The sequence below is a fragment of the Pristiophorus japonicus genome, unplaced genomic scaffold (genome assembly GCF_044704955.1).
Source record: "Pristiophorus japonicus isolate sPriJap1 unplaced genomic scaffold, sPriJap1.hap1 HAP1_SCAFFOLD_292, whole genome shotgun sequence".
NCBI classification, from domain to species: Eukaryota; Metazoa; Chordata; class Chondrichthyes; family Pristiophoridae; genus Pristiophorus; species Pristiophorus japonicus.
Window position 1 is genome coordinate 655275 of NW_027252691.1, and position 27738 is coordinate 683012.

The window sequence follows — 27738 nt, forward strand, 5'->3', positions numbered from 1 at the left end:
CCTGATGAAATGCATCCCAGGGTATTAAAAGAGATGGCGGAAGTTATAGCAGATGCATTCGTTATAATCTACCAAAATTCTCTGGACTCTGGGGAGGTACCAGCGGATTGGAAATCAGCTAATGTAACGCCTCTGTTTAAAAAAGGGGGCAGACAAAAGGCAGGTAACTATAGGTCAGTTATTTTAACATCTGTAGTGGGAAAAATGCTTGAAACTATCATAAAGGAAGAAATAGTGGGACATCTAGATAGGAATAGTGCAATCAAGCAGACGCAACATGGATTCATGAAGGGGAAATCATGTTTGACTAATTTACTGGAATTCTTTGAGGATATAATGAGCATGGTGGATAGAGGTGTACCGATGGATGTGGTGTATTTAGATTTTCAAAAGGCATTCGATAAGGTGCCACACAAAAGGTAACTGCAGAAGATAGAGGTGCGTGGAGTCAGAGGAAATGTATTAGCATAGATCGAGAATTGGCTGGTGAACAGAAAGCAGAGAGTCGGGATAAATGGGTCCTTTTCGGGTTGAAAATCAGTGGTTAGTGGTGTGCCACAGGGATCGGTGCTGGGACCACAACTGTTTACAATATACATAGATGACCTGGAAGAGGGGACAGAGTGTAGTGTAACAAAATTTGCAGATGACACAAAGATTAGTGGGAAAGCGGGTTGTGTAGAGGACACAGAGAGGCTGCAAAGAGATTTGGATAGGTTTAGCGAATGGGCTAAGGTTTGGCAGATGGAATACAATGTCGGAAAGTGTGAGGTCATCCACCTTGGGGAAAAAAAACAGTAAAAGGGAATATTATTTGAATGGGGAGAAATTACAACATGCTGCGGTGCAGAGGGACCTGGGGGTCCTTGTCCATGAATCCCAAAAAGTTAGTTTGCAGGTGCAGCAGGTAATCAGGAAGGTGAATGGAATGTTGGCCTTCATTGCGAGAGGGATGGAGCACAAAAGCAGGGAGGTCCTGCTGCAACTGTACAGGGTATTGGTGAGGCCGCACCTGGAGTACTGCATGCAGTTTTGGTCACCTTACTTAAGGAAGGATATACTAGCTTTGGAGGGGGTACAGAGGCGATTCACTAGGCTGATTCCAGAGATGAGGGGGTTACCTTATGATGATAGATTGAGTAGACTGGGTCTTTACTCTTTGGAGTTCAGAAGGATGAGGGGTGATGTTATAGAAACATTTAAAATAATGAAAGGGATAGACAAGATAGAGGCAGAGAGGTTGTTTCCACTGGTCGGGGAGACTAGAACTAGGGGGCACAGCCTCAAAATACGGGGGAGCCAATTTAAAACCGAGTTGAGAAGGAATTTCTTCTCCCAGAGGGTTGTGAATCTGTGAAGTTCTCTGCCGAAGGAAGCAGTTGAGGCTAGCTCATTGAATGTATTCAAGTCACAGATCGATAGATTTTTAACCAATAAGGGAATTAAGGGTTACGGGGAGCGGGCGGGTAAGTAGAGCTGAGTCCACGGCCAGATCAGCCATGATCTTGTTGAATGTCGGAGCAGGCTCGAGGGGCTAGATGGCCTACTCCTGTTCCTAATTCTTATGTTCTTATGTTCTTATGTGAGTGAGTGTGTTAATATTCTCCCTGATCACAGGCCTCACACAGGAAGCCCAGTGTAGACAGTGTGTGAGTGAGTGTGTTAATATTCACCCTGATCACATGCCTCACACAGGGAGCCCAGTGTAGACATTGTGTGAGTGAGTGTGTTAATATTCACCCTGATCACATGCCTCACACAGGGAGCCCAGTGTAGACAGTGTGTGAGTGAGTGTGTTAATATTCACCCTGATCACAGGCCTCACACAGGGAGCCCAGTGTAGACAGTGTGTGAGTGTGTTAATATTCACCCTGATCACAGGCCTCACATAGGGAGCCCAGTGTAGACAGTGTGTGAGTGAGTGTGTTAATATTCACCGGGATCACAGGTCTCACACAGGGAGCCCAGTGTAGACAGTGTGTGAGTGAGTGTGTTAATATTCACCGGGATCACAGGTCTCACACAGGGAGCCCAGTGTAGACAGTGTGTGAGTGAGTGTGTTAATATTCAGCCTGATCACAGACCACACACAGGGAGCCCAGTGTAGACAGTGTGTGAATGAGTGTGTTAATATTCACCGGGATCACAAGCCTCACACAGGGAGCCTAGTGTAGACAGTGTGTGAGTGAGTGTGTTAATATTCACCCTGATCACAGGCCTCACACAGGGAGCCCAGTGTAGACAGTGTGTGAGTGTGTTAATATTCACCCTGATCACAGGCCTCACACAGGGAGCCCAGTGTAGACAGTGTGTGAGTGTGTTAATATTCACCCTGATCACAGGTCTCACACAGGGAGCCCAGTGTAGACAGTGTGTGAGTGAGTGTGTTAATATTCACCGGGATCACAGGTCTCACACAGGGAGCCCAGTGTAGACAGTGTGTGAGTGAGTGTGTTAATATTCACCGGGATCACAGGTCTCACACAGGGAGCCCAGTGTAGACAGTGTGTGAGTGAGTGTGTTAATATTCAGCCTGATCACAGACCACACACAGGGAGCCCAGTGTAGACAGTGTGTGAATGAGTGTGTTAATATTCACCGGGATCACAAGCCTCACACAGGGAGCCTAGTGTAGACAGTGTGTGAGTGAGTGTGTTAATATTCACCCTGATCACAGGCCTCACACAGGGAGCCCAGTGTAGACAGTGTGTGAGTGAGTGTGTTAATATTCACCGTGATCACAGATCTCACACAGGGAGAGTGACTGGCTCACAATATCAGGCTGAGGCAGCAAAGTCTCTGCTTGTTCTCATCGTTTAATGAACTTCGCAATCTGAGTAAAGGGATATTTCACTGCATTCTTTAACTGCGCTCTGAACTTAGTCTGTGTCATGGCATAAATACCCGTGTTTGTGCAGCAACTCAGGAGCTGCATCATCAGTCCCATTTCCATAACATAATACGGTAGAAATACCGCCTTATACCCCAAATAATACATCCGGATCCATATAGAGAACACCATCAGCATGGCCCATAACAGGATGAAATTGCCCGAGATAATGAACAGTGATATGATGGATTTCCTGCGACTCTCCATCTCGGGGTCTTTGGGGCGATCCGCACTGCTGGGACCCCGGAGTCTCCTGCGGGCCCTGCTTGACACTGAAATGTGTCTGACGGTGAGAGCATTGAGCAGCAGGATCACAATAAATGGGATTGCAGGCGTGACAATATAATGAAGGAAGGCCATTGTTGCCCAGATTTGTGATTGGAGAACAGCCTCTGATACTTCACAAAACCAGGGGGCGTTCCAAAGGGAATACCGTCTTGTTAACATAAAATACCAAAACGTGTCCTTTAACCCGCTCAGCAGAACCACTGTTCCCAGAACCACAGCCGCCGTTCTCTCGGTGCAATATTTGGTTTTCAGCTTCTGGCAACAAATGGCCACAAATCGATCGAAGGTGAAAGTGACGGTGAACCAGACAGAACAGTCTGTGACTGTGTAAAGCAGAGAGGTGTGAATATTACACACAAGGAGGGAGCGCACAAACGCAAACTGTTCACTATAAAGAATTGGCATGTGCCTGAGTATCAGGTCAACGATCACGACCAGTAGATCCGCCGTCGCCATAGCCACCAGGTAGCGAGTGATACATTTGGAGAGACCGCACTTTCCCCGGGACAGGATCACAATCGTCACTAAGTTCACTGTGGTCAAAGGAAATAAACAGGAAAATTATACATCAGTCTGGGAACAAGAGCAGCAGTTTGTTGGAATTCGGGGAGAAACAGGAGCAGGAGTCGGCCATTCGGCCCCTCGAGCCTGCTCCACCATTTAATAAGACCATGGCTGATTCGATCATGGACTCAACTCCACTTCCCCGCCTGCTCCCCATAACCCTTCACTCCCTTATCGCTCAAAAATCTGTCTATCTCTATCTTAAATATATTTAATGACCCAGCCTCCACAGCTCTCTGGGGCAGAGAATTCCACAGATTTACAACCCTCTGAGAGAAGAAATTCCTCCTCATCTCAGTTTTAAATGGGCGGCCTCTTATTCTTAAACTATGCCCCCTAGTTCTAGATTCCCCCACGAGGGGAAACATCCTCTCTACATCCACCTTGTCAATCCCACCTCAGTATCTGATACATTTCGATAAGATCATCTCTTATTCTTCTGAACTCCAGTGAGCATTGGCCCAACCTACTCAACCTTTCTTCATAAGTCAATCCCTTCATCGCAGGTATCAACCGAGTGAACCTTCTCTGAACTGCCTCCAATGCAAGTATATCCTTTCTTAAATACGGAGACCAGAACTGTACGCAGTACTCCAGGTGTAGCCTCACCAATACTCTGCACAGTTGTAGCAGGACTTCTCTGCTTTTATATTCTATCCCCCTTGCAATAAAGGCCAACATTCCATTTGCCTTCCTGATCACTTGCTGTACCTGCATACTAACTGTTTGTGTTTCATGCACAAGGACCCCCAGGTCCCTCTGTACTGCAGCACTTTGCAATCTCTCTCACTATTTGAATTATAATTTGCTTTTTTATTTTTCCTACCAAACTGGATAACCTCACATTTTTCCACATTATAATTCATCTGCCGAATGTTTGCCCACTCACTTAGCCTGTCTATGTCCCTTTGTAGATTTTTTGTGCCCTCCCTCACAATTTGCTTTCCCATCCATCTTTGTATCATCAGCAAACTTGGCTACATTACACTCGGTCCCTTCATCTAAGTCATTAATATCGATCGTAAATCTGCAACCCATTCGCAACATTCAATTATATAATCTAATTGGATGAGCCGTGGAGCAGAATAGAGGGATTATTGTAAAAATAATCGGGAATACATTGTGGAATTAATAAATGGAATAGGGATAAATACAACAGGAAAGTTACAGATGTTTGATCAATGGGAGATTAAATGATAGATCCACCTTTAGGCCAGCGGATAAAAGCAGGGCCCGAGGTCCCAGAGACACAAAGGACCAGAACCTCTCAGTAAACTTTCATGTCCCGGGATCAGCCAGCACCTGGAGCAGTGCGATTCACTTCTGTGCCCCTCTGTGCTGAGGGAGAAATCTCACTGGGAGCCTGCTCCATTATATTTAGAGCTGAAAATGACTGCAACAGCAAAATACAGAAACTGCAAACTTAGCTTGCAATAATTACAGGCAATTGTATGTAAAATGTATGGATATAATAGGACAATGCTGAGATAATAAGTACCAGGGCACTGAGGTTATAGGGCTGTAAGAAGTGTGTTAGAGATTGTGTTTTCTGCGTTTTAGTTGAAATACACAAATTGTCGCTCATTGAAAGGAAGATTTTCCAAATAAGATTGTAAAGAAGAGACACTGGATTAAAATAAGTAGTTATCATTGAGCAGTTATCTTTGAGCAGTTATCTTTGAGCAGTTATCATTGAGCAGTTATCATTGAGCAGTTATCATTGAGCAGGCAAAGCCCCACTAAATGCAGTTAATAGCATCAGAATCCCACAGGAAAGAGACGCTTCTGTAAAATATCTGAACACCAATGGAAGAGATTTATCCCTGTACTTTTTCACCTGCTGTTTTCCACTTGTGCAGAGTACATTAGCTGGGAAGGTATGAATGGATTGTCTTATCCTCAGTAATTCAGTTACCAGCAGTATAGCAGGACCGATAGAGATCCCTCTGGGTCTCACCGAGTGAGCCAATGACCGGCCATGGGATCCAACCGTCAGTTCAAAACAAAGACTGGAAATCAATGTGCTGAAATCCGGCTGAAGGAACATTTTGTAAAGGATGCTTGTAATCCTGTTCTAAACAGCAAAAGCAGTGTTGCTGATGCAGGAAAGGAGACACTGATGGGAATTTCATCCTGCATTAAAGTACCCAGGGCAGCTCAGAGAACCGAGCTTCTCTTCCTGTACTGGGCCCACACTGAGGACAAAAGCTGAGAAAGTGACAGAAAAAAGGAAGGAATAAAATAAGAGAGAAGATGGACTGCCCCAATCTTGTTCTCTGGTTTATTTCATCCCACACCTTTAGGGTAAAAACATTCACAACAAAGAAATGTTCCTAAAGAGCAGGATCTTGGAGCTGATCCCAGCGATGGAAGGATGGGACTGCCTGTATCACACAGCTCCCACCTCAGTCCAGGGAGGCGATTCCCAGCGAATACTGTTTGCCTGAATCTGCAACAAGAACAAATTGTTTTTAAAGGTTGGCGTCACCGAGCCAAACCTGTAACGGTGGTTTACTGAGGGGATAATACCAGCATTGGGTTAACACAACTAATCAAGGGAAAACACTGAGAGTATTAACCAATGAGATAAGTGCCCTGTAACCATCTCAATACTGCATGACATGCTCTGGAAACATTGAATTCTCACAAAGTCATAGTCGCAGCTCCATATCTATCAGTCTCCATCACCAACTCTCCATCACCTTCCCAGGGTCTGTCCTATCCCCCCGGCAGGTCTGACCCACCACAGGTGGGGGCGCAGTGGTACACAGTTGGGTGGGGAGATCCTGGAGTTCTCAACATTGTCTAAGGACAGAATGATGTCTCATGGCTTTCAGTCGGACATGGGCAAAGTAACTTCCCCCTCACTGCCCCCCTTCAGCTGAAGAATTCACGCAGCTTTATGCTGAGCACCAGTTGATGGCCATACCGAGAGCACTAAATATACTGTGGGTCGGGAGGGGGGAAACTTCAATGTCCATCACCCAGAGTGGCTTGGACGTACCACCATTAACCGAGCCCTGAAGAACACTTCTGCCAGACTGGGATTACAGCGGCTGGTGGGAGAAGCAACAAGAGACCATTGACGGCTTGACCTCGTTCTCACCAATCTAACTATCACATGTGCATCTGTCCACAATGGTATTGGGAGGAGTGACCACTGTATTTGTGGAGAATGTGATTCACCTTCACACTCAGGACACACTCCATCATATCTTGTGCCTCTAGCATCATGCTCAGTGGGATGAAATTGGACAGAGCGATCCCACGACCAACAGAACAGATTATTTCAAAGCTGTCATATCCAGTCCTGAACAGCAGTGAACAATTAAGCCGTTACCCAGTAGCCCTGAAAATTTCTCCTCATCAAGTATAGATCAAATTACCATTCATGGAAGAGGACACAAAAACCCTCCCACAGGTAGTGGGGAGCCAAAGATCGAGTGAGAATGAGGAACTGAAAGAAAGTAAAAAACTAGTACTGGAGACATTAATGGGACAGAAAGCCGATAAATCCACTGGACCCGATGGCCTACATCACAGGGTTTTGAATGAGGTGGCCATAGAGATAGTTGCATTGGTGCTCAACTTCCAAAATTCCATAGATTCTAGAACGGTTCCTGCAGATTGGAAGGTGCCAAATATAAACCCACTATTTAAGAAAGGAGGGAGAGAGAAAATGGGGAACTATAGACCAGTTAGCCTGACATCAGTAATAGGGAAAATGCTAGAATCTATTATTACGCACGTGGTAACAGGGCACGTAGAAACTAATAATGGGATTGGGCCGAATCAACACAGATTTATGAAAGGGAAATCATGTTTGACAAATCTGTTAGGAGTTTTTTGAGGTTGAAACTGGTAGAATAGATAAGGGTGAACCAGTGGATGTGGTGTATTTGTATTTTCAGAAGGCATTCGATGAGGTCCTACAAGCTGAATTTAGGGAGCTACGAGTTAAATTAAAAAGTAGGACCTCAAAGGTAGTAATCTCAGGATTGCTACCAGTGCCACGTGCTAGTCAAAGTAGGAATCGCAGGACAGCTCAGATGAATATGTGGCTTGAGGAATGGTGCAGCAGGGAGGGATTCAAATTCCTGGGGCATTGGAACCGGTTCTGGGGGAGGTGGGACCAGTACAAACTGGATGGTCTGCACCTGGGCAGGACCGGAACCAATGTTCCAGGGGGAGTGTTTGCTAGTGCTGTTGAGGAGGGGTTAAACTAATATGGCAGGGGGATGGGAACCTATGCAGGGAGACAGAGGGAAATAGAATGGGGGCAGAAGCTAAAGATAAAAAGAAGAAAAGTAAAAGTGGAGGGCAGAGAAACCCAAGGCAAAAATCAAAAAGGGCCACATTACAGCAAAATTCTAAAGGGACAAAGTGTGTTAAAAAGACAAGCCTGAAGGCTCTGTGCCTCAATGCGAGGAGTATTCATAATAAGGTGGATGAATTAACCGTGCAGGCAGCTAGTAACGAACATGATATAATTGGCATCACAGAGACATGGCTCCAGGGTGACCAAGGCTGGGAACTCAACATCCAGTGGTATTCAACATTCAGGAAGGTTAGACAGAAAGGAAAAGGAGGTGGGATAGCGTTGCTGGTTAAAGAGGAAATTAACGCAATAGTAAGGAAGGACATTCATTTGGATGATGTGGAATCTGTATAGGTGGAGCTGCGGGATACCAAGGGGCAGAAAACGCTAGTGGGAGCTGTGTACAGACCACCAAACAGTAGTAGTGAGGTTGGGGACAGCATCAAACAAGAAATTAGGGTACAGCAGTTATCATGGGTGACTTTAATCGACATATAGATTGGGCTAACCAAACTGGTAGCAATACGGCGGAGCAGGATTTCCTGGAGTATATTAGGGAGTATATTCATGAAGGAAGACACAAATAACCTTCTGGAAATACTAGGGGTCCGAGGGTCTCGTGAGAAGGAGGAACTGAAGGAAATCTTATAAAGCGGGAAATTGTGTTCGGAAAATTGATGGGATTGAAGGCCGATAAATCCCTAGGAAATTATAGTATGTATCCCAGAGTACTTAAGGAAGTGGCCCTAGAAATAGTGGATGCATTGGTGATCATTTTCCAACAGTCTATCGACTCTGGATCAGTTCCTATGGACTGGAGGGTAGCTAATGTAACACCACGTTTTAAGAAAGGAGGGAGAGAGAAAACAGGTAATTATAGATCGGTTAGCTTGACATCAGTAGTGGGGAAAATGTTGGAATCAATTATTAAAGATGGAAAGCAGTGACAGGATCGGTCCAAGTCAGCATGGATTTATGAAAGGGAAATCATGCTTGACAAATCTTCTAGAATTTTTTGAGGATGTAACAAGTAGAGTGGACAAGGGAGAACCAGTGGATGTGATGTATTTGGATTTTCAAAAGGCTTTTGACAAGGTCCCACACAAGAGATTGGTGTGAAAATTAAAGCATATGGTATTGGGGGTAATATATTGACGTGGCTAGAGAACTGGTTGGCAGACAGGAAGCAGAGAGTCGGGATAAACGGGTCCTTTTCAGAATGGCAGGCTGTGACTAGTGGAGTGCAGCTGGGCTCAGTGCTGGGACCCCAGCTATTTACAATATACATTAATGAATTAGATGAAGGAATTGAGTGTAATATCTCCAAGTTTGCAGCTGACACTAAGCTGGATGGCAGTGTGAGCTGTGAGGAGGACGCTAAGAGGCTACAGGGTGACTTGGATATGTTAGGTGAGTGGGAAAATGCATGGCAGATGCAGTATAATGTGGATAAATGTGAGGTTATCCACTTTGGTGGCAAAAACACAAAGGCAGAATATTATCTGAATGGCGGAGATTAGGAAAAGGAAATGTGCAACGAGACCTGGGTGTCATGGTACATCAGTCATTGAAAGTTGGCATTCAGGTACAGTAGGTGGTGAAGAAGGCAAATGGCATGTTGGCCTTCATATCTAGGGGATTTGAGTATAGGAGCAGGGAGGTCTTACTGCAGTTATACAGGGCCTTGGTGAGGCCTCACCTGGAATATTGTGTTCAGTTTTGGTCTCCTAATCTGAGGAAGGGCGTTCTTGCTGTTGAGGGAGTGCAGCGAAGGTTCACCAGACTGATTTCCGGGATGGCAGGACTGACATATGAGGAGAGACTGGATCGACTGGGCCTGTATTCACTGGAGTTTAGAAGAATGAGATGGGATTTCATGGAAATATATAAAATTCTGATGGGACTGGACAAATTAGATTCAGGAAGAATGTTCCTGATGTTGTGGAAGTCCAGAACCAGGGGACACAGTCTAAGGATAAGGGGTAAGCCATTTAGGACCGAGATGAGGAGAAACTTCTTTGCTCAGAGAGTGGTGAACCTGTGGAATTCCCTGCTGCAGAGAGTTGTTGAGGCCAGTTCATTGGATATATTCAAGACGGAGTTAGATATGGCCCTTATGGCTAAAAGGATCAAAGGGTATGGAGAGAAAGCAGGAAAGGGGTACTGAGGGAATGATCAGCCATGATCTTATTGAATGACGGTGCAGGCTCGAAGGGCCGAATGGCCTACTCCTGCACCACCATTCAATAAGATCATGGCTGATCATCACATCAGTGCAGTGCAGTGCGTGCTTCCTACACAACGCGTGTGGATCCGTGAAGGGCGATAAATAGTCATAAGCTTGTAAAATAATCTAGAGGCAATAGTAAATTAAATTTAAAGTGGCATAGTTATTTTAGCGCCTCGAGTGAAAAAGTTTTTCTACAATTACTTAACCACAGAATTTTTCTATTGTTAGACTTTCATTATTTGAACTATATACATGTATGTGACATACTCAAAGTCATAAACTATAGCAAGGTATCATGACCACCACGGGGTGAACTCCCGCACATTCCTCTCCCACCTCCATTGCACATGATCGGCGATTTGAAAGCCAACTGGAAAAAATTGAAAGAACTGAGGGTCAGCTGTGAAATTATCAGAAATATTGTGGTGAAACCAGATCGAGTTAGGGTTGCAATGTTTATCACTGCCATTGGCAGCAATGCCCTCGGTATCCACAAGAATCTTCCTTACAAATCAGAGCAAGACCTGCAGGAAATTGAGATTATTGTGAAGCTCTGGGAAGAGAAGTGTGAAGGTAAATCCAACACCACCTGTGCAGTTCAACAACCGTGTACAAGGGAACGAGTGGTTTGACAAATATCTCGTGAAAGTGAGAGAGCTAGCATTGTCATGTGGTTTCAGCAATTTGAAGGATGATTTCACCAGAGATCGCATAGTCTGCGGAATATCTGATAACTCTCTGTGTAAGAGGCTGTTGCAAGAACAAAGCCCAACACTCGATAAATGTGTGAAGCTCTGTAAAGCTACAGAAGCCACAGTTGCGCAAATGAAATTCATGAAGCTCACTAAAACAGATTCTGAAGATGTCAAAGCTGTCAGAAAGAAATCCCGACCTGCAAAGAAAGAGTTCACAGACGAAGAGTTCACCAACAACTGCAGATATCGACCTTCTATGTGGCACCTTGTCAAATGCCTTCTGGAAATTCATTGACACCACATCCACTGGTTCCCCTTTATCCACCCTCTTCGTTACATCCTCAAAGAATTCCAGCAAATTTGTCAAACATGTCTCCCCTTCATAAATCCATGCTGACTCTGCCTGACCAAATTTTGCTTTTCCAAATGTCCTGCTATTGCTTCTTTAATAATGGACTCCAACATTTTCCCAACCACAGATGTTCGACTAACTGGTCTATAGTTTCCTGCTTTTTGTCTGCCTCCTTTTTTAAATAGGGGCGTTACATTTGCAGTTTTCCAATCTGCTGGGTCCTCCCCAGAATCCAGGCAATTTTGGTAAATTACAACCAATGTATCCACAATCCCTGCCGCTACTTCTCTTAAGACCCGAGGATGCAAGCCATCAGGTCCAGGGGATTTATCTGCCTTTAGTCCCATTATCTTACTGAGTACACCTCCTTAGTGATTGTCATTGTGTTAAGTTCCTCCCCCCCCCCATAGCCCCCTTGACTATCCACTGTCGGAATATTGTTCGTGTCCTCTACCGTAAAGTGATACAAAATATTTGTTCAGAGTTTCTGCCATCTCCATGTTCCCCATTACTAATTCTCCAGTCTCGTCCTCTAAGGGACCAACATTTATTTTAGCCACTCTTTTCATTTTTATATACCTCTGGAAGCTCTTGCTATCTGTTTTTATATTTTGTGCTGGTTTACTTTCATAGTCTACCTTCCCTTAATCATTTTTGTAGTCGTTCTTTGCTGGCTTTTAAAAGTTAGTACGCTGGTTAGAGATCCAACTTTCTCACCCCATCTGAATTTGAAATTTAAACATGCGATGATCACTCATTCCAAGGGGATCCTGTACTAGGATCAATATGGAGGTTAAATTACCCATGATTATTACTGTTCCCTTTTTATAAGTCCCCACTATAGCCTGGTTTATACTCCGACCAACACAGTTGCCTATAGATTACACCCACCAGTGACTTTTTCCCCTTATTATTCCTTATCTCCACCCAAACTGTTTCCACATCCTGATCATTTGAGCCAATATTGTTTCTCACTATTGCAGTGATTCCATCTGTTAAGTCCTGACTCTAATGTACTGACTTACATGAGGCACATGGTGAAGTCAGGGTCACTCAGGGCCTGCACCTTTAATTCCAGCTCTCCAGTGCTGCACTTGCCTGAGACCTCCCTTAAAATACCTCAGTGGGACAGGTATGGAGTGTTTCCTGCAAGTGTACTCCTGGTGGTAAGGTATGCTTATTGTTACAGGTCATATCCAGTTACAGTCATGTGTAGCATGGTAAGTACAGTTATATACAGTAATGAGACACATGACACCATCCTTTATCAATAGAGCTACCCCACTTCCTTTTCCTTTCTGTCTGTCCTTCCGGATTGTCAAATACCCCTGAATATTTAATTCCCAGAACTGGTCACCTTGCGACCACGTCTCTGTAATGGCTATCAGATCACACTCATTTGTATCTATTTGTGCCGTCAACACTTCTTTTTTGTTATGAATGCTGCATGCATTTAGACAAAGTCCTTTAAATTTGTTTTTTTTACCCTTTTTTCCTGCTTGTTTCCTCTGCAACAGGGATAAGCAATTGCATCCCTTTTTCCATTGCTCTCCCCATCTTTTTCCCCTCTCTTTCTCCTTCCCCCACGCTCTCTCCCCCTCTTTCTCCTGCCCTCTCCTCCTCTCTCCCCCTCTCTCAATCTCTCTCTCTCTCCCTCTCTCAATCTCTCTCTCAATCTCTCCCTCACTCTCACCACCATCTCTGTCTCTCTCCCTCTCTCAATCTCTCTCTCAATCTCTCCCTCACTCTCATCGCCATCTCTCTCTCTCTCTCTCTCTCTCTCCCCCTCTCTCAATCTCTCCCTCACTCTCACCACCATCTCTCTCTCTCTCCCTCTCTCAATCTCTCTCTCAATCTCTCCCTCACTCTCATCGCCATCTCTCTCTCTCTCTCTCTCTCCCCCTCTCTCAATCTCTCCCTCACTCTCACCGCCATCTCTCTCTCTCTCTCTCTCTCTCTCTCCCCCTCTCTCAATCTCTCCCTCACTCTCATCGCCATCTCTTTCTCTCTCTCTCTCTCCCCCCTCTCTCAATCTCTCTCTCACTCTCACCGCCATCTCTCTCTCTCTCTCTCTCCCCCTCTCTCAATCTCTCTATGCCTCACTCTCTGCCCTTCTCTCTCTCCCCCTCCCTCATTCCCCCTCTCACGCTCTCTCTCTCTCTCCCCCTCTCACTCCCATTTCTCTCTCTCTCCCGCTCTCTTCCTGCCCCCTCTCTCGCCCTTATCCCTCCCCCTCACTTTTTCACTCACTCTCCTCCGATCTCTTCCCTCTGGTTCTCCCTCTATCTCTGCCCCGCTCTTTCTCCCTATCTCTCTCACCCTCTTTACCCCTCTCTTTCTCCCTCTGCCAATCTCTCTCCCGCTCTCTCTCCCTTGCTTTCTCCATCACCCTCTCTCCTCTCTATGCCTCACTCTCTGCCCTTCTCTCTCTCCCCTCCCTCATTCCCCCTCTCACACTCTATCTCTCTCTGCCCCTTTCTCTCTCTCTCTCCCTCTCTCTCCCTCATTATCCCCCTCTCTCTCTCCCCCTCTAACTCCCCCTCTCTTTCTCCCATCCCCTCTCTCTCCCCGTCTTTTTCTCCCTCTCTCTCTCCCCTCCTTCCTTTCTCCCTTACTCTCTCCCTCTATCTCCCCATCCCTTTCTCAATCTCCCCTCTCCCTCTCACTCGCCCTCTCTCTCGCCCTCTCCCTCCTGCCCTCCCTAGCCCTCTCTCCCTCTGCCTCTCTTTCACCCTCTCTCTCCCCTCTCTCTCTCCCCTATTTCTCTCCCTCCCCCTTACATGCTCTTTCCCTCCTCTCTCTCACCCTTTCCATTCCTCTCTCACCCTCTCTCCCCTCTCTCTCTCTCACTCTTTCCTTCCGATTCACCTCTCACTCTCCCCCTCTATTTCTCCCCTCTCATTCTCCCTCTCTCTCCCCTCTTTCTTGCCTCTCTTTCTCCTGCCCCCTCTCTCCACCCCTCCCACTCTCCCTCTCTCTCCCTCTCACTCTCTCCCCCCCTCTCAATCTCTCTCTCCGTGTCCTTCTCACTCTCCCTCACTCTCTCCCTCACTTTCTCCCTCCCCTCCTTCTTTCTCTCCCATGTTCTCTCCCCTCTCTCTCTCACCACACTCTCTCTCTCATTCTTGCTAACTCTCCCCCTCTCTCTCGCCCTCTCTTTCTCCTGCACTCTCTCTCCACTCTTCTCTCTCCCTCTCTCCCTCTCTCTCCACTTCGCTCTCTCTCCCGCTCTCTCTCCCTCTCTCTCTCTCCCTCTCTCTCCCCTCTCTCTTCCCCTCTCTCTCTCTCCCTCTCTCTCCACTTCGCTCTCTCTCCCTCTCTCTCTCCCTCTCTCTCTCTCCCTCTCTCTCCCCTCTCTCTCCCCCTCTCTCTCTCCCTCTCTCTCCCCTCTCTCTCCCCCTCTCTCTCTCCCTCTCTCTCCCCTCTCTCTCTCCCTCTCTCTCCCTCTCTCTCCCCTCTCTCTCCCCCTCTCCCTCTCTCTTCCCCCTCTCTCTCTCCCTCTCTCTCTCCCTCTCTCTCCCCTCTCTCTCTCCCTCTCTCTCTCCCTCTCTCTCTCCCCTCTCTCTCCCCCTCTCTCTCTCCCTCTCTCTCTCTCCCTCTCTCTTCCCCCTCTCTCTCTCTCCCTCTCTCCCTCTCTCTCCCCTCTCTCTCTCCCTCTCTCTCTCCCTCTCCATCTCTCCCTCTCCCGCTTGTCTCTCTCGTCCTCTCTCACCCTCTCTCTCATATGTTGTTGGAGCTGCACTCACCGAGGAAAGTGTTCCATCACACTCCCGACTTGTGCCTTGTCGATGGTGGAGAGGCTTTGGGGAGTCAGGAGGTGAGACACTGGCCACAGAATACCCAGCCTCTGACCCGCTCTTGTAGCCACAGTATTTATGTGTCTGGTCCAGTTAAGTTTCTGGTCACTGGTGACCCCCAGGATGTTGATGGTGGGGGATTCGGCGATGGTAATGCGGTTGAATGTTAAGGGGCGGTGGTTAGACTCTCGCTTGCTGGAGATGGTCATTGCCTGGCACTTGTGTGGTGTGAATGTTACTCGTCATTTACCAGCCTGAGCCTGAATGTTGTCCGGGTCTTGCTGCATGCGGCTCTGTACAGGTTCAGCTCTGTCAGTGTCGGCTGTGGCTCAGTGGGCAGCACTCTCACCTCGAGTGAGAAGGTTGTGGGTTTAAGTCCCACTCCAGAGACCGGAGAAACATAAAATCTCGGCTGATATTCCAGTGCAGTACTGGTGGAGTGCTGCACTGTCGGAGGGGCAGTACTGAGGGAGTGCTGCACTGTCGGAGGTGCAGTACTGAGGGAGTGCTGCACTGTCGGAGGGGCAGTACTGAGGGAGTGCTGCACTGTCGGAGGGGCAGTACTGGTGGAGTGCTGCACTGTCGGAGGGGCAGTACTGAGGGAGTGCTGCACTGTCGGAGGTGCAGTACTGAGGGAGTGCTGCACTGTCGGAGGGGCAGTACTGAGGGAGTGCTGCACTGTCGGAGGGGCAGTACTGAGGGAGTGCTGCACTGTCGGAGGGGCAGTACTGAGGGAGTGCTGCACTGTCGGAGGGGCAGTACTGAGGGAGTGCTGCACTGTCGGAGGGGCAGTACTGGCGGAGTGCTGCACTGTCGGAGGGGTAGTACTGAGGGAGTGCCGCACTGTCGGAGGGGCAGTACTGAGGGAGTGCTGCACTGTCGGAGGGGCAGTACTGGCGGAGTGCTGCACTGTCGGAGGGGCAGTACTGAGGGAGTGCTGCACTGTTGGAGAGGCAGTACTGAGGGAGTGCTGCACTGTCGGAGGGGCAGTACTGAGGGAGTGCTGCACAGTTGGAGGGGGAGTACTGAGGGAGTATTTCATTGTCAGAGGGGCAGTACTGAGGGAGTGCTGCATTGTCGGAGGGGCAGTACTGAGGGAGCACCTTACTGTCGGAGGGGCAGTACTGAGGGAGCACCTTACTGTCGGAGGGGCAGTACTGAGGGAGTGCTGCACTGTCAGAGGGGCAATACCGAGGGAGCGCTGCACTGTCGGAGGGGCAGTACTGTGGGAGTGCTGCACTGTCGGAGAGGCTGTACTGAGGGAGCGCCGCACTGTCGGAGGGGCAGTACTGAGGGAGCGCTGTACTGTCGGAGGGGCAGTACTGAGGGAGTGCTGCACTGACGGAGGGGCAGTACTGAGGGAGTGTTGCACTGTCGGAGGGGCAGTACTGAGAGTGTGCTGCACTATTGGAGGGGCAGTGCTGAGGGACTGCTGCACTGTTGGAGGGGCAGCACTGAGGGAGCGTTGCACAGTTGGAGGGGCAGCACTGAGGGAGTGCTGCACTGTTGGAGGTGCAGTACTGAGGGAGTGCTGCACTGTCGGAGGGGCAGTACTGAGGGAGTGCTGCACTGTTGGAGGTGCCATGTTTCAGATGAAACAATAAACCGAGGCCCCGTCTGCCCTCTCAGGTGGACATAAAAGATCCTACGGCACTATTTAAAGAAGTGCAGGCGAGTTATCCCTTGTATCCTCGCCAATATTTATCCTTCAATCAACGGAACAAAAACAGATTATCCATTGATTATCACATTGCTGACTGTGGGAGCTTGCTGTGTGCAAATTGGCTGCCGTGTTTCCCACATTACAACAGTGACTACACTTCAAAAGTGTATCATTGGATTTAAAGCACTTTTTGACATCCGGTGGTAATGAAAAGCCTGAGGAGTTGTGAATGGAACTGAACACTGTGCAGTCATCAGCGAACATCCCCACTTCTGACCTTATGATGGAGGAAGGTCATTGTTGGAGCAGCTGAAGATGGTTGGGCCTAGGACACTGCCCTGAGGAACTCCTGCAGCGATGTCCTGGGGCTGAGATGATTGACCTCCAACCACCACAACCATCTTCCTTTGTGCTGGGTCTGGCTCCAGCCAGTGGAGAGTTTTCCCCTGATTCCCATTGACTCCAGTTTTACTGGGGCTCCTTGATGCCACACTCGGTCAAATGCTGCCTTGATGTCACTCTCACCCCACCTCTGGAATTCAGCTCTTTTGTCCATGTTTGGACCAAGGCTGTAATGAGGTCTGAGCCGAGTGATCCTGGTGGAACCCAAACTGAGCATCGGTGAGCAGGTTATTGGTGAGTAAGTGCCGCTTGATAGCACTGTCGACGACACCTTCCATCACTTTGCTGATGATTGAGAGTAGACTGATGGGGCGGTAATTAGCCGGATTACATTTGTCCTGCTTTTTGTGGACAGGACATACCTGGGCAGTTTTCATAGAAACATAGAAACATAGAAAATAGGTGCTGGAGTAGGCCATTCGGCCCTTCGAGTCTGCACCACCATTCAATGAGTTCATGGCTGAACATGCAACTTCAGTACCCACTTCCTGCTTTCTCACCATACCCCTTGATCCCCCGAGTAGTAAGGACTACATCGAACTCCTTTTTGAATATATTTAGTGAATTGGCCTCAACTACTTTCTGTGGTAGAGAATTCCACAGGTTCACCACTCTCTGGGTGAAGAAATTTCTCCTCATCTCGGTCCTAAATGGCTTACTCCTTATCCTTAGACTGTGTCCCCTGGTTCTGGACTTCCCCAACATTGGGAACATTCTTCCTGCATCTAACCTGTCTAAACCCATCAGAATTTTAAACGTTTCTATGAGATCCCCTCTCATTCTTCTGAACTCCAGTGAATACAAGTCTAGTTGATCCAGTCTATCTTGATAGGTCAGTCCCACCATCCCGGGAATCAGTCTGGTGAATCTTCGCTGCACTCCCTCAATAGCAAGAATGTCCTTCCTCAGGTTAGGAGACCAAAACTGTACACAATACTCCAGGTGTGGCCTCACCAAGGCCCTGTACAACTGTAGCAACACCTCCCTGCCCCTGTACTCAAATCCCCTCGCTGTGAAGACCAACATGCCATTTGTTTTCTTAACCGCCTGCTGTACCTGCATGCCAACCTTTAATGACTGATGTACCATGACACCCAGGTCTCGTTGCACCTCCCCTTTTCCTAAAATGTCACCATTTCCACATTGTCGGGTAGATGCCACTGTTGTAGCTGTAGTGGAACAGCTTGGCTAGAGGCGCGGCTAGTTCTGGAGCTCAAGTCTTCAGCACAACAGCCGGGATGTTATCGGGGCCCATAGCCTTTGCTGTATCAAGTGTGCTCAGCTGTTTCTTGATATCACGTGGAGTGAATCGAATTGGCTGAAGACTGGTTTCTGTGATGGTGGGTACCTCAGGAGGAGGCTGACATGGATCATCCACTCGGCACTTCTGGCTGAAGATAGAAACATAGAAACATAGAAAATAGGTGCAGGAGTAGGCCATTCAGCCCTTCTAGCCTGCACCGCCATTCAATGAGTTCATGGCTGAACATTCAACTTCAGTACCCCATTCCTGCTTTCTCGCCATACCCCTTGATCCCCCTAGCAGTAAGGACCTCATCTAACTCCTTTTTGAATATATTTAGTGAATTGGCCTCAACAACTTTCTGTGGTAGAGAATTCCACAGGTTCACCACTCTCTGGGTGAAGAAGTTCCTCCGCATCTCGGTCCTAAATGGCTTACCCCTTATCCTTAGACTGTGACCCCTGGTTCTGGACTTCCCCAACATTGGGAACATTCTTCCTGCATCTAACCTGTCCAACCCCGTCAGAATTTTATATGTTTCTATGAGGTCCCCTCTCATTCTTCTGAACTCCAGTGAATACAAGCCCAGTTGATCCAGTCTTTCTTTATAGGTCAGTCCCGCCATCCCGGGAATCAGTCTGGTGAACCTTCGCTGCACTCCCTCAATAGCAAGAATGTCCTTCCTCAGGTTAGGAGACCAAAACTGTACACAATACTCCAGGTGTGGCCTCACCAATGCCCTGTACAACTGTAGCAACACCTCCCTGCCCCTGTACTCAAATCCCCTTGCTATGAAGGCCAACATGCCATTTGCTTTCTTAACCGCCTGCTGCACCTGCATGCCAACCTTCAATGACTGATGTACCATGACACCCAGGTCTCTTTGCACCTCCCCTTTTCCTAATCTGTCACCATTCAGATAATAGTCTGTCTCTCTGTTTTTACCACCAAAGTGGATAACCTCACATTTATCCACATTATACTTCATCTGCCATGCATTTGCCCACTCACCTAACCTATCCAAGTCGCTCTGCAGCCTCACAGCATCCTCCTCGCAGCTCACACTGCCACCCAACTTAGTGTCATCCGCAAATTTGGAGATACTACATTTAATCCCCTCATCTAAATCATTAATGTACAGTGTAAACAGCTGGGGCCCCAGCACAGAACCTTGCGGTACCCACTAGTCACTGCCTGCCATTCTGAAAAGTACCCATTTACTCCTACTCTTTGCTTCCTGTCTGACAACCAGTTCTCAATCCATGTCAGTACACTACCCCCAATCCCATGTGCTCTAACTTTGCACATCAATCTCTTGTGTGGGACCTTGTCGAACGCCTTCTGAAAGTCCAAATATACCACATCAACTGGTTCTCCCTTATCCACTCTACTGGAAACATCCTCAAAAAATTCCAGAAGATTTGTCAAGCATGATTTCCCTTTCACAAATCCATGCTGACTTGGACCTATCATGTCACCTCTTTCCAAATGCACTGCTATGACATCCTTAATAATTGATTCCATCATTTTACCCACTACCGATGTCAGGCTGACCGGTCTATAATTCCCTGTTTTCTCTCTCCCTCCTTTTTTAAAAAGTGGGGTTACATTGGCTACCCTCCACTCCATAGGAACTGATCCAGAGTCAATGGAATGTTGGAAAATGACTGTCAACGCATCCACTATTTCCAAGGCCACCTCCTTAAGTACTCTGGGATGCAGTCCATCAGGCCCTGGGGATTTATCGGCCTTCAATCCCATCAATTTCCCCAACACAATTTCCCGGCTAATAAGGATTTCCCTCAGTTCCTCCTCCTTACTAGACCCCCCGACCCCTTTTATAACCGGAAGGTTGTTCGTGTCCTCCTTCGTGAATACCGAACCAAAGTACTGGTTCAATTGGTCCGCCATTTCTTTGTTCCCCGTTATGACTTCCCCTGATTCTGACTGCAGGGGACCTACATTTGTCTTTACTAACCTTTTTCTCTTTACATATCTATAGAAACTTTTGCAATCCGTCTTAATGTTCCCTGCAAGCTTCTTCTCATACTCCATTTTCCCTGCCCTAATCAAACCCTTTGTCCTCCTCTGCTGAGTTCTAAATTTCTCCCAGTCTCCAGGTTCGCTGCTATTTCTGGCCAATTTGTATGCCACTTCCTTGGCTTTAATACTATCCCTGATTTCCCTTGATAGCCACGGTTGAGCCACCTTCGCTTTTTTATTTTTATGCCAGACAGGAATATACAATTGTTGTAGTTCATCCATGCGGTCTCTAAATGTCTGCCATTGCCCATCCACAGTCAACCCCTTAAGTATCATTCGCCAATCCATCTCAGCCAATTCACGCCTCATACCTTCAAAGTTAGCCTTCTTTAAGTTCTGGACCATGGTCTCTGAATTAACTGTTTCATTCTCCATCCTAATGCAGAATTCCACCATATTATGGTCACTCTTCCCCAAGGGGCCTCGCACAACGAGATTGCTAATTAATCCTTTCTCATTACATAACACCCAGTCTAAGATGGCCTCCCCCCTAGTTGGTTCCTCGACATATTGGTCTAAAAAACCATCCCTTATGCACTCCAGAAAATCCTCCTCCACCGTATTGCTTCCAGTTTGGTTAGCCCAATCTATGTGCATATTAAAGTCACCCATTATAACTGCTGCACCTTTATTGCACGCACCCCTAATTTCCTGTTTGATGCCCTCCCCAACATCACTACTACTGTTTGGAGGTCTGTACACAACTCCCACTAACGTTTTTTGCCCTTTGGTGTTCTGCAGCTCTACCCATATAGATTCCACATCATCCAAGCTAATGTCCTTCCTAACTATTGCCTTAATCTCCTCCTTAACCAGCAATGCTACCCCACCTCCTTTTCCTTTTATTCTATCCTTCCTGAATGTTGAATACCCCTGGATGTTGAGTTCCCAGCCCTGCTCATCCTGGAGCCACGTCTCCGTAATCCCAATCACATCATATTTGTTAACATCTATTTGCACAGTTAATTCATCCACCTTATTGTTGGTTGTAAACGCTTCAGCCTTGTCTTTTGCACTTACGTGCTGGGCTCTGCCATCATTGAGGATGGGGATATTCATGGAGCCTCCTCCTCCCGATATTTGTTTAATTGTCCACCACCATTCACCACTGGATGTGGCAGGACTGCAGAGCTTTGCGCCACACACATTGGCAAGCATTAGAGAATTAGAGAAGTGGTGGAGAATTATTAAAATGGGACCACGGATCTGGGACATCAGTTACATGGAGAAGTACAAAATCACAGAACTTTACAGCACAGTCGGAGGCCATTCGGCCCATCGTGTCCACGCCGGTCGACCAAGAACTACCCAGCCTAATCCCACTTTCCAGTTCTGGGTCCGTAGCCCTGTAGGTTACGGCACTTCAAGTGCACATCCAAGTACTTTTAAATGTGGTGAGGGTTTCTGCCTCTACCACCCTTTCAGGCCGTGAGTTCCAGACCCCCACCACCCTCTGGGTGAAGACATGTTTCCTCATCTCCCCTCTAATTCTACGAACTACTTTAAATCTCTGCCCCCTGGTTGTTGACCCCTCTGCCAAGGGAAACAAGTCCTTCCTATCCACTCTATCCAGGTCCCTCATAATTGTATACACCTTAATAAGGTCTCCCCTCAGCCTCCTCTGTTCCAAGGAAAACAACCCCAGCCTATCCAATCTTTCCTCATGGCTAAAATTCTCCAGTCCCAGCAACATCCTCACAAATCTCCTCTGTACCCTCTCCAATGCAATCACATCTTTCTTGTAATGTGGTGACCAGAACTGCACGCAGTACTCCAGCTGTGGCCTAACCAGTGTTTTATACAGTTCAAGCTTAACCTCCCTGCTCTTGTAATCTATGCCTTGACTAATAAAGGCAAGTATTCCGTAAGCCTTCTTAACCATTTTATCCACCTGGCCTGCTATCTTCAGGGATCTGTGGACCTGCACTCCCAGGTCCCTTTGTTCCTCTATACTTCTCAGTGTTGGACCATTTAATGTCTGTTCCCTTGCCTTGTTAGCCCTCCCCAAATGCATTACCTCATACATCTCCGGATTGAATTCCATTTGCCAAAGTTCTGCCCACCTGACCAGTTCATTGATATCTTCCTGCAGTCTACAGCTTTCTTCTTCATTATCAACCACACGGCCAATGTATGTATCATTTTAGAAACATAGAAACATAGAAAATAGGTGCAGGAGCAGGCCATTCAGCCCTTCTAGCCTGCACCGCCATTCAATGAGTTCATGGCTGAACATGAAACTTCAGTACCCCCTTCCTGCTTTCTCGCCATAACCCTTGATCCCCCGAGTAGTAAGGACTTCATCTAACTCCCTTTTGAATATATTTAGTGAATTGGCCTCAACTACTTTCTGTGGTAGAGAATTCCACAGGTTCACCACTCTCTGGGTGAAGAAGTTTCTCCTCATCTCGGTCCTAAATGGCTTACCCCTTATCCTTAGACTGTGACCCCTGGTTCTGGACTTCCCCAACATTGGGAACATTCTTCCTGCATCTAACCTGTCTAAACCCATCAGAATTTTAAACGTTTCTATGAGGTCCCCTCTCATTCTTCTGAACTCCAGTGAATACAAGCCCAGTTGATCCAATCTTTCTTGATAGGTCAGTCCCGCCATCCCGGGAATCAGTCTGGTGAACCTTCGCTGCACTCCCTCAATAGCAAGAATGTCCTTCCTCAAGTTAGGAGACCAAAACTGTACACAATACTCCAGGTGTGGCCTCACCAAGGCCCTGTACAACTGTAGCAACACCTCCCTGCCCCTGTACTCAAATCCCCTCGCTATGAAGGCCAACATGCCATTTGCTTTTTTAACCGCCTGCTGTACCTGCATGCCAACCTTCAATGACTGATGTACCATGACACCCAGGTCTCTTTGCACCTCCCCTTTTGCTAATCTGTCACCATTCAGATAATAGTCTGTCTCTCTGTTTTTACCACCAAAGTGGTAAAACTTCTTAATCATGGACTCAACATTCAAGTCTAAATGATTGATATATACCACAAAAATCAGGACCTAGTACTGAGCCATGTGGAACCCCACTAAAAACACTCGCTAACCATTACCCTTTGCTTCCAGCCACTGAGCCAATGTTGATCCAATTTGCCGCTCTCCCTTGGATCCCATGGGCTTTTACTCTTTTGACCAGTCTGTCATGTGTGACCTTGTCAAAACCCTTGCTAATATCGACATGGACTACATCAAATACACGACATTCCTCCTCATTTTCTCCTCAAAAAATTCAATCCGTGACTCAGACACAATCTTCCCTTAACAAATCCACGCTGACTGTCCCCGATTAATCCACTTTCCAAATGAAGATTTATCCTGTCCCTCAGAATTTTTTCCAAAACTTTTCCCACCACTGAGGTTAGGCTGACTGGCCTGTAATTACTCGGTCTATCCCTTTCTCCCTTTTTAAACAAAGGTACAACATTAGCAATCCTCCAGTCCTCTGGCACCACACCTGTAGCCAGAGAGGATTGGGAAATGATGGTCAGAGCCTCTGCTATTTCCTCTTTGGCCTCTATTAACAGCCTGAGATACATTTCATCCCGGTCTCAAGATTTATCTACTTTCAAAGATTTTAAACACCACAATATTTAATATCTCGCTATATTTATCTTATCCAATATTTCACACTCTTCTTCCTTAAGTAAAAGGTTTGCATCATCCATCTCTTCGATGAAGACAGACACAAAGTACTTATCAAGATCTAAACCCACGTCTTCCACCTCCGCAATTGGGTTACATTTTAAGTTTCTAGTAGGCCTATTCTTTCCTTAGTTATTCTCTTGCTCTTTATAAAATAACTTGATTTTCCTTGCCAATACATTTCATGCCCTCTCTTTGCTTTCATAATTTATTTTTCATTTTAACGCTGCACTGTCTATATCCTTTCGGCTTTCTGTAGTGTTGAGCTGTGGAGGCTGGGTCATTGAATATATTTAAGGTGGAGATAGACAGATTTTTGAACTACAAGAAGTTAAGGGTTATGGTGAGCAGGCGGGGAAGTGGAGTTGAGGCCAAGATCAGGTCAGCCATGGTCTTACTGAATGACGGAGCAGGCTCGAGGGGCCGAATGGCCGACTCCTGCTCCTATTTCTTATGTCCTTATGTAGCTCTTGTATCTGAAACAAGCTTTCTATTTTCCCTTCTCCCACCCTGTATGTTCCTTGACATCTAGCACGCCCACACTTAAAGAAACATATTTGTTTGGAACCCTCACTATCTTCCCCTTGAAGGCCTCTTGCTGCTCTGACTCTACTTTCCCTTCCAGTAGCTGTTTCCAGTCCACTTTTGCTAAATCACATCTCAGTTTAATAAAATTGGCCTTTTCCCCCATTGAGAACTTTTACACCTGATTTATCTTTGTTCTTTCCCATAAGGGGAGATTTAATATGGTGCAGAAATGCAAACTGTTTCCAGTGGTAGAATGGGGTGTAACCAGAGGACACAGATTTAAGGTCCTTACCAAAAGAACCAGGAGGAGAAATCAGGAGATTGTTCTTTACGCAGCGAGTTATTACGATTTGGAATGCACTGTCTGAGAATGGGTGCAAGCAGATTCAATAGTAACTTTTGAAAGGGAATTGGTTTATTAGTTGGGGAACATTTTCTACAGGGCTCTGGCTAAAGCGCTGGACTAAGTAAATAGATCTTTCCGAGAGACGGCACGGACACGATGGGCTGAATGGCCTCATTCTGTGCTGTACCATTTTATGACCCTATGAGCAAGATACAGAGAGAAGGAAGAGAGAGTGAGAGTGGAGAGAGAGAGACAGAGAGAAAGAAAAATATAAACAGGAAGCCTAGGCGAGGAACAGAGAGAAATACATTAACTTTAAGAGGGGAACGGGATAATTACTTAAAGGTGAAAAACTGTCAGGCTTATGGGAAAAGATCAGGGGAATGGGACTAACTGGGGTGGGGGTAGGGGAGCATGAGACCATGGTAGGATTTGAACACAATGTGGAGAATATTAAGATTGAGGCATTGCCAGATTGGGAGCAAATGCTGGTCAGTGAGCACAGGGTATTGGATGAGCTCGACTTTATGGAGGCTTGTTATTGTGGGGCCAGCCAGGACAGTCTTGGAATAGTAACTTCTGGATTTAACAAAGGCACGGGTGTGAGTTTATGCAGCAGAAATGCTGAGGCGGAGCAGCGATAGGTCGTATTATGGAGCTGACAGTAGGCAGGGCTGGGGATTCAGAGGATTTGAGGTCAGAATGCAGCTCAGGGTCAAAGAGAATGCCGAGGTTGTGAACAGTCTGATTCAGCCTCACACATTGGCCATGGAGGGAGACTGAGTCGGGAGATAGAGAATGCAGTTTATGATGAAGACCAAAGACAAAGGCTTTGGTCTTACCAAGATTTAAATGACATACACAATAATGCAGTGTAACGTGGTTTACAGAAATAATAACTCAAGAGAGAGACTTACCGGGGACACCGAGAGCAGCAAGAAAAGGATAGTAAATGTGTTGAATAACCCGAAGAGCCAACTCTATGCGATATTCTAACATTAGTCCATTATAACCTTCAGAAAGGGTGTCAAACTCCCAGATTGTACTCCTGCCCATTGTGCTAATGTTCCAATCCATTGTGCTGAGATTCTGTCCCATTGTTGTGACATTCCAATCCATTGTGCTGAGATTATGTCCCATTGTTGTGACATTCCAATCCATTGTGCTGAGATTCCTCCTGCCTCTCTGTGGAGCAGTGCCGGAGTGCCGGAGGTGATGCTCTCACTTACACTCTGTCATGACACGTTGAAAGAAGTCCCTTATTAATGGTAGAGTGAAACACTGTACAGATTCAATTAGGGTCTGTGGAGACTGACATTAATTACAGTCACTGAACAAAGACCTTCAGTCAACCCGTGGAGACTGACATTAATTACAGTCACTGAACAAACACCTTCAGTCAACCCGTGGAGACTGACATTAATTACAGTCACTGAACAAACACCTTCAGTTAACACGTGGAGACTGATATTAATTACAGTCACTTTCAGTTAACCCCTTTCAATCCAACACTTTTTGTGCCACAGCAAAGTAGGACAGTTACCCGGTCAGGATGGGAAGTCTGAGGGAAGGAATGCTGAGAGTACAGCAGTCTCTGACCAGAATCTTTCAATCTCCCCTGTTTAAAAAATGAGAGCGGGATAAACCCTGTAACTAAAGGCCAATCAGCCTAACGTCAGTAGTGGGGAGACTTCGAAACCGGCACAGGTAGTTTTGAAGTCAAAGTGCGTCTGACAAACTAGATTGAATTCTTTGATGAGGTAACAGAGAAGGTTAATGAGCAGAGTGGGTTGATGTTGAGTTTATGGAATTTCAAAAGGCGTTTGATAAACTGTCACTTAATAGACTTGATGGGTAAACTGAAATGCTTGCCATGAAAGGGGCAGTGTCTGTGTGGTGCTGAGCTCAGGGCTGTGTAGAGGAGCTAGAATGGACAATGAGTGATGGGACAGAATATTCCCAGGATCAGTCCCTCTCCCCTATCAGTAATGTGTCAGTATTGAGCACAAGGCTGTGTATAATTATAAGGGGTAATGATAACCATTGGGTGACATGACAGGGACAGGGTGTAAAATCATAAGAGTGCACCAGCAAATAAGGTCAGAGTAATGAATAATGGTAATGGTAAAAAGACAAGAATAAAGTCTCTTTATCTGAATGCACGCAACACAGAATCATAGAAACATAGAAAATAGGAATCGGCCATTTGGCCCTTCGAGCCTGCACCACCATTCAATAAGATCATGTCTGATCATTCACCTCAGTACCCCTTTCCTGCTTTCTCTCCGTACTCCTTGATCCCTTTAGCCATAAGGGCCATATCTAACTCCCTTTTGAATATATCTAACGAACTGGCCTCAACAACTCTCTGTGGTAGAGAATTCCACAGGTTCACCACTCTCTGCGTGAAGAAGTTTCTCCTCATCTTGGTCCTAAATGGCTTACCCCTTACCCTTAGACTGTGACCCCTGGTTCTGGACTTCCCCAACATTGGGAACATTCTTCCTGCATCGAACCTGTCCAATCCCGTCAGAATTATATATATTTCTATGAGATCACCCTCATTCTTCTAAATTCCAGTGAATACAAGCCCAGTCGATAAAGTCTTCTTCATATGTCAGTCCTGCCATCTTGAGAATCAGTCTGGTGAACCTTCGCTGCACTCCCTCAATAGCAAGAATGTCCTTCCTCAGATTAGGAGACCAAAACTGAACACAATATTCCAGG

At 46.7% G+C, this 27738-nt stretch overlaps 1 protein-coding gene across 1 annotated transcript; it reads right to left on the reverse strand.

Moving 5' to 3' along the window:
- Nucleotides 1–2809: 2809 nt before the first annotated feature.
- On the reverse strand, nucleotides 2810–26181 carry LOC139248759 (probable G-protein coupled receptor 139). The gene is made up of 2 exons (XM_070872181.1): nucleotides 25929–26181; nucleotides 2810–3711 (listed from the first exon to the last, which is right to left on the reverse strand). The coding sequence occupies exons 1-2, from the start codon at nucleotides 26170–26172 to the stop codon at nucleotides 2810–2812; spliced, it is 1146 nt and encodes a 381-aa protein (XP_070728282.1). The 5' UTR covers nucleotides 26173–26181.
- Between the last annotated feature and the right edge of the window lie 1557 nt (nucleotides 26182–27738).

Bases quoted from the DNA above. Each gene is read 5' to 3' on its own strand.
- LOC139248759 (XM_070872181.1), bottom strand. From the start codon at position 26,172: ATGGATTGGAATGTCACAACAATGGGACATAATCTCAGCACAATGGAT. The intron at 3,712-25,928 runs GTAAGTCTCTCT...CTTTGACCACAG, and splicing joins TGCTGCTCTCGGTGTCCCCG to TGAACTTAGTGACGATTGTG.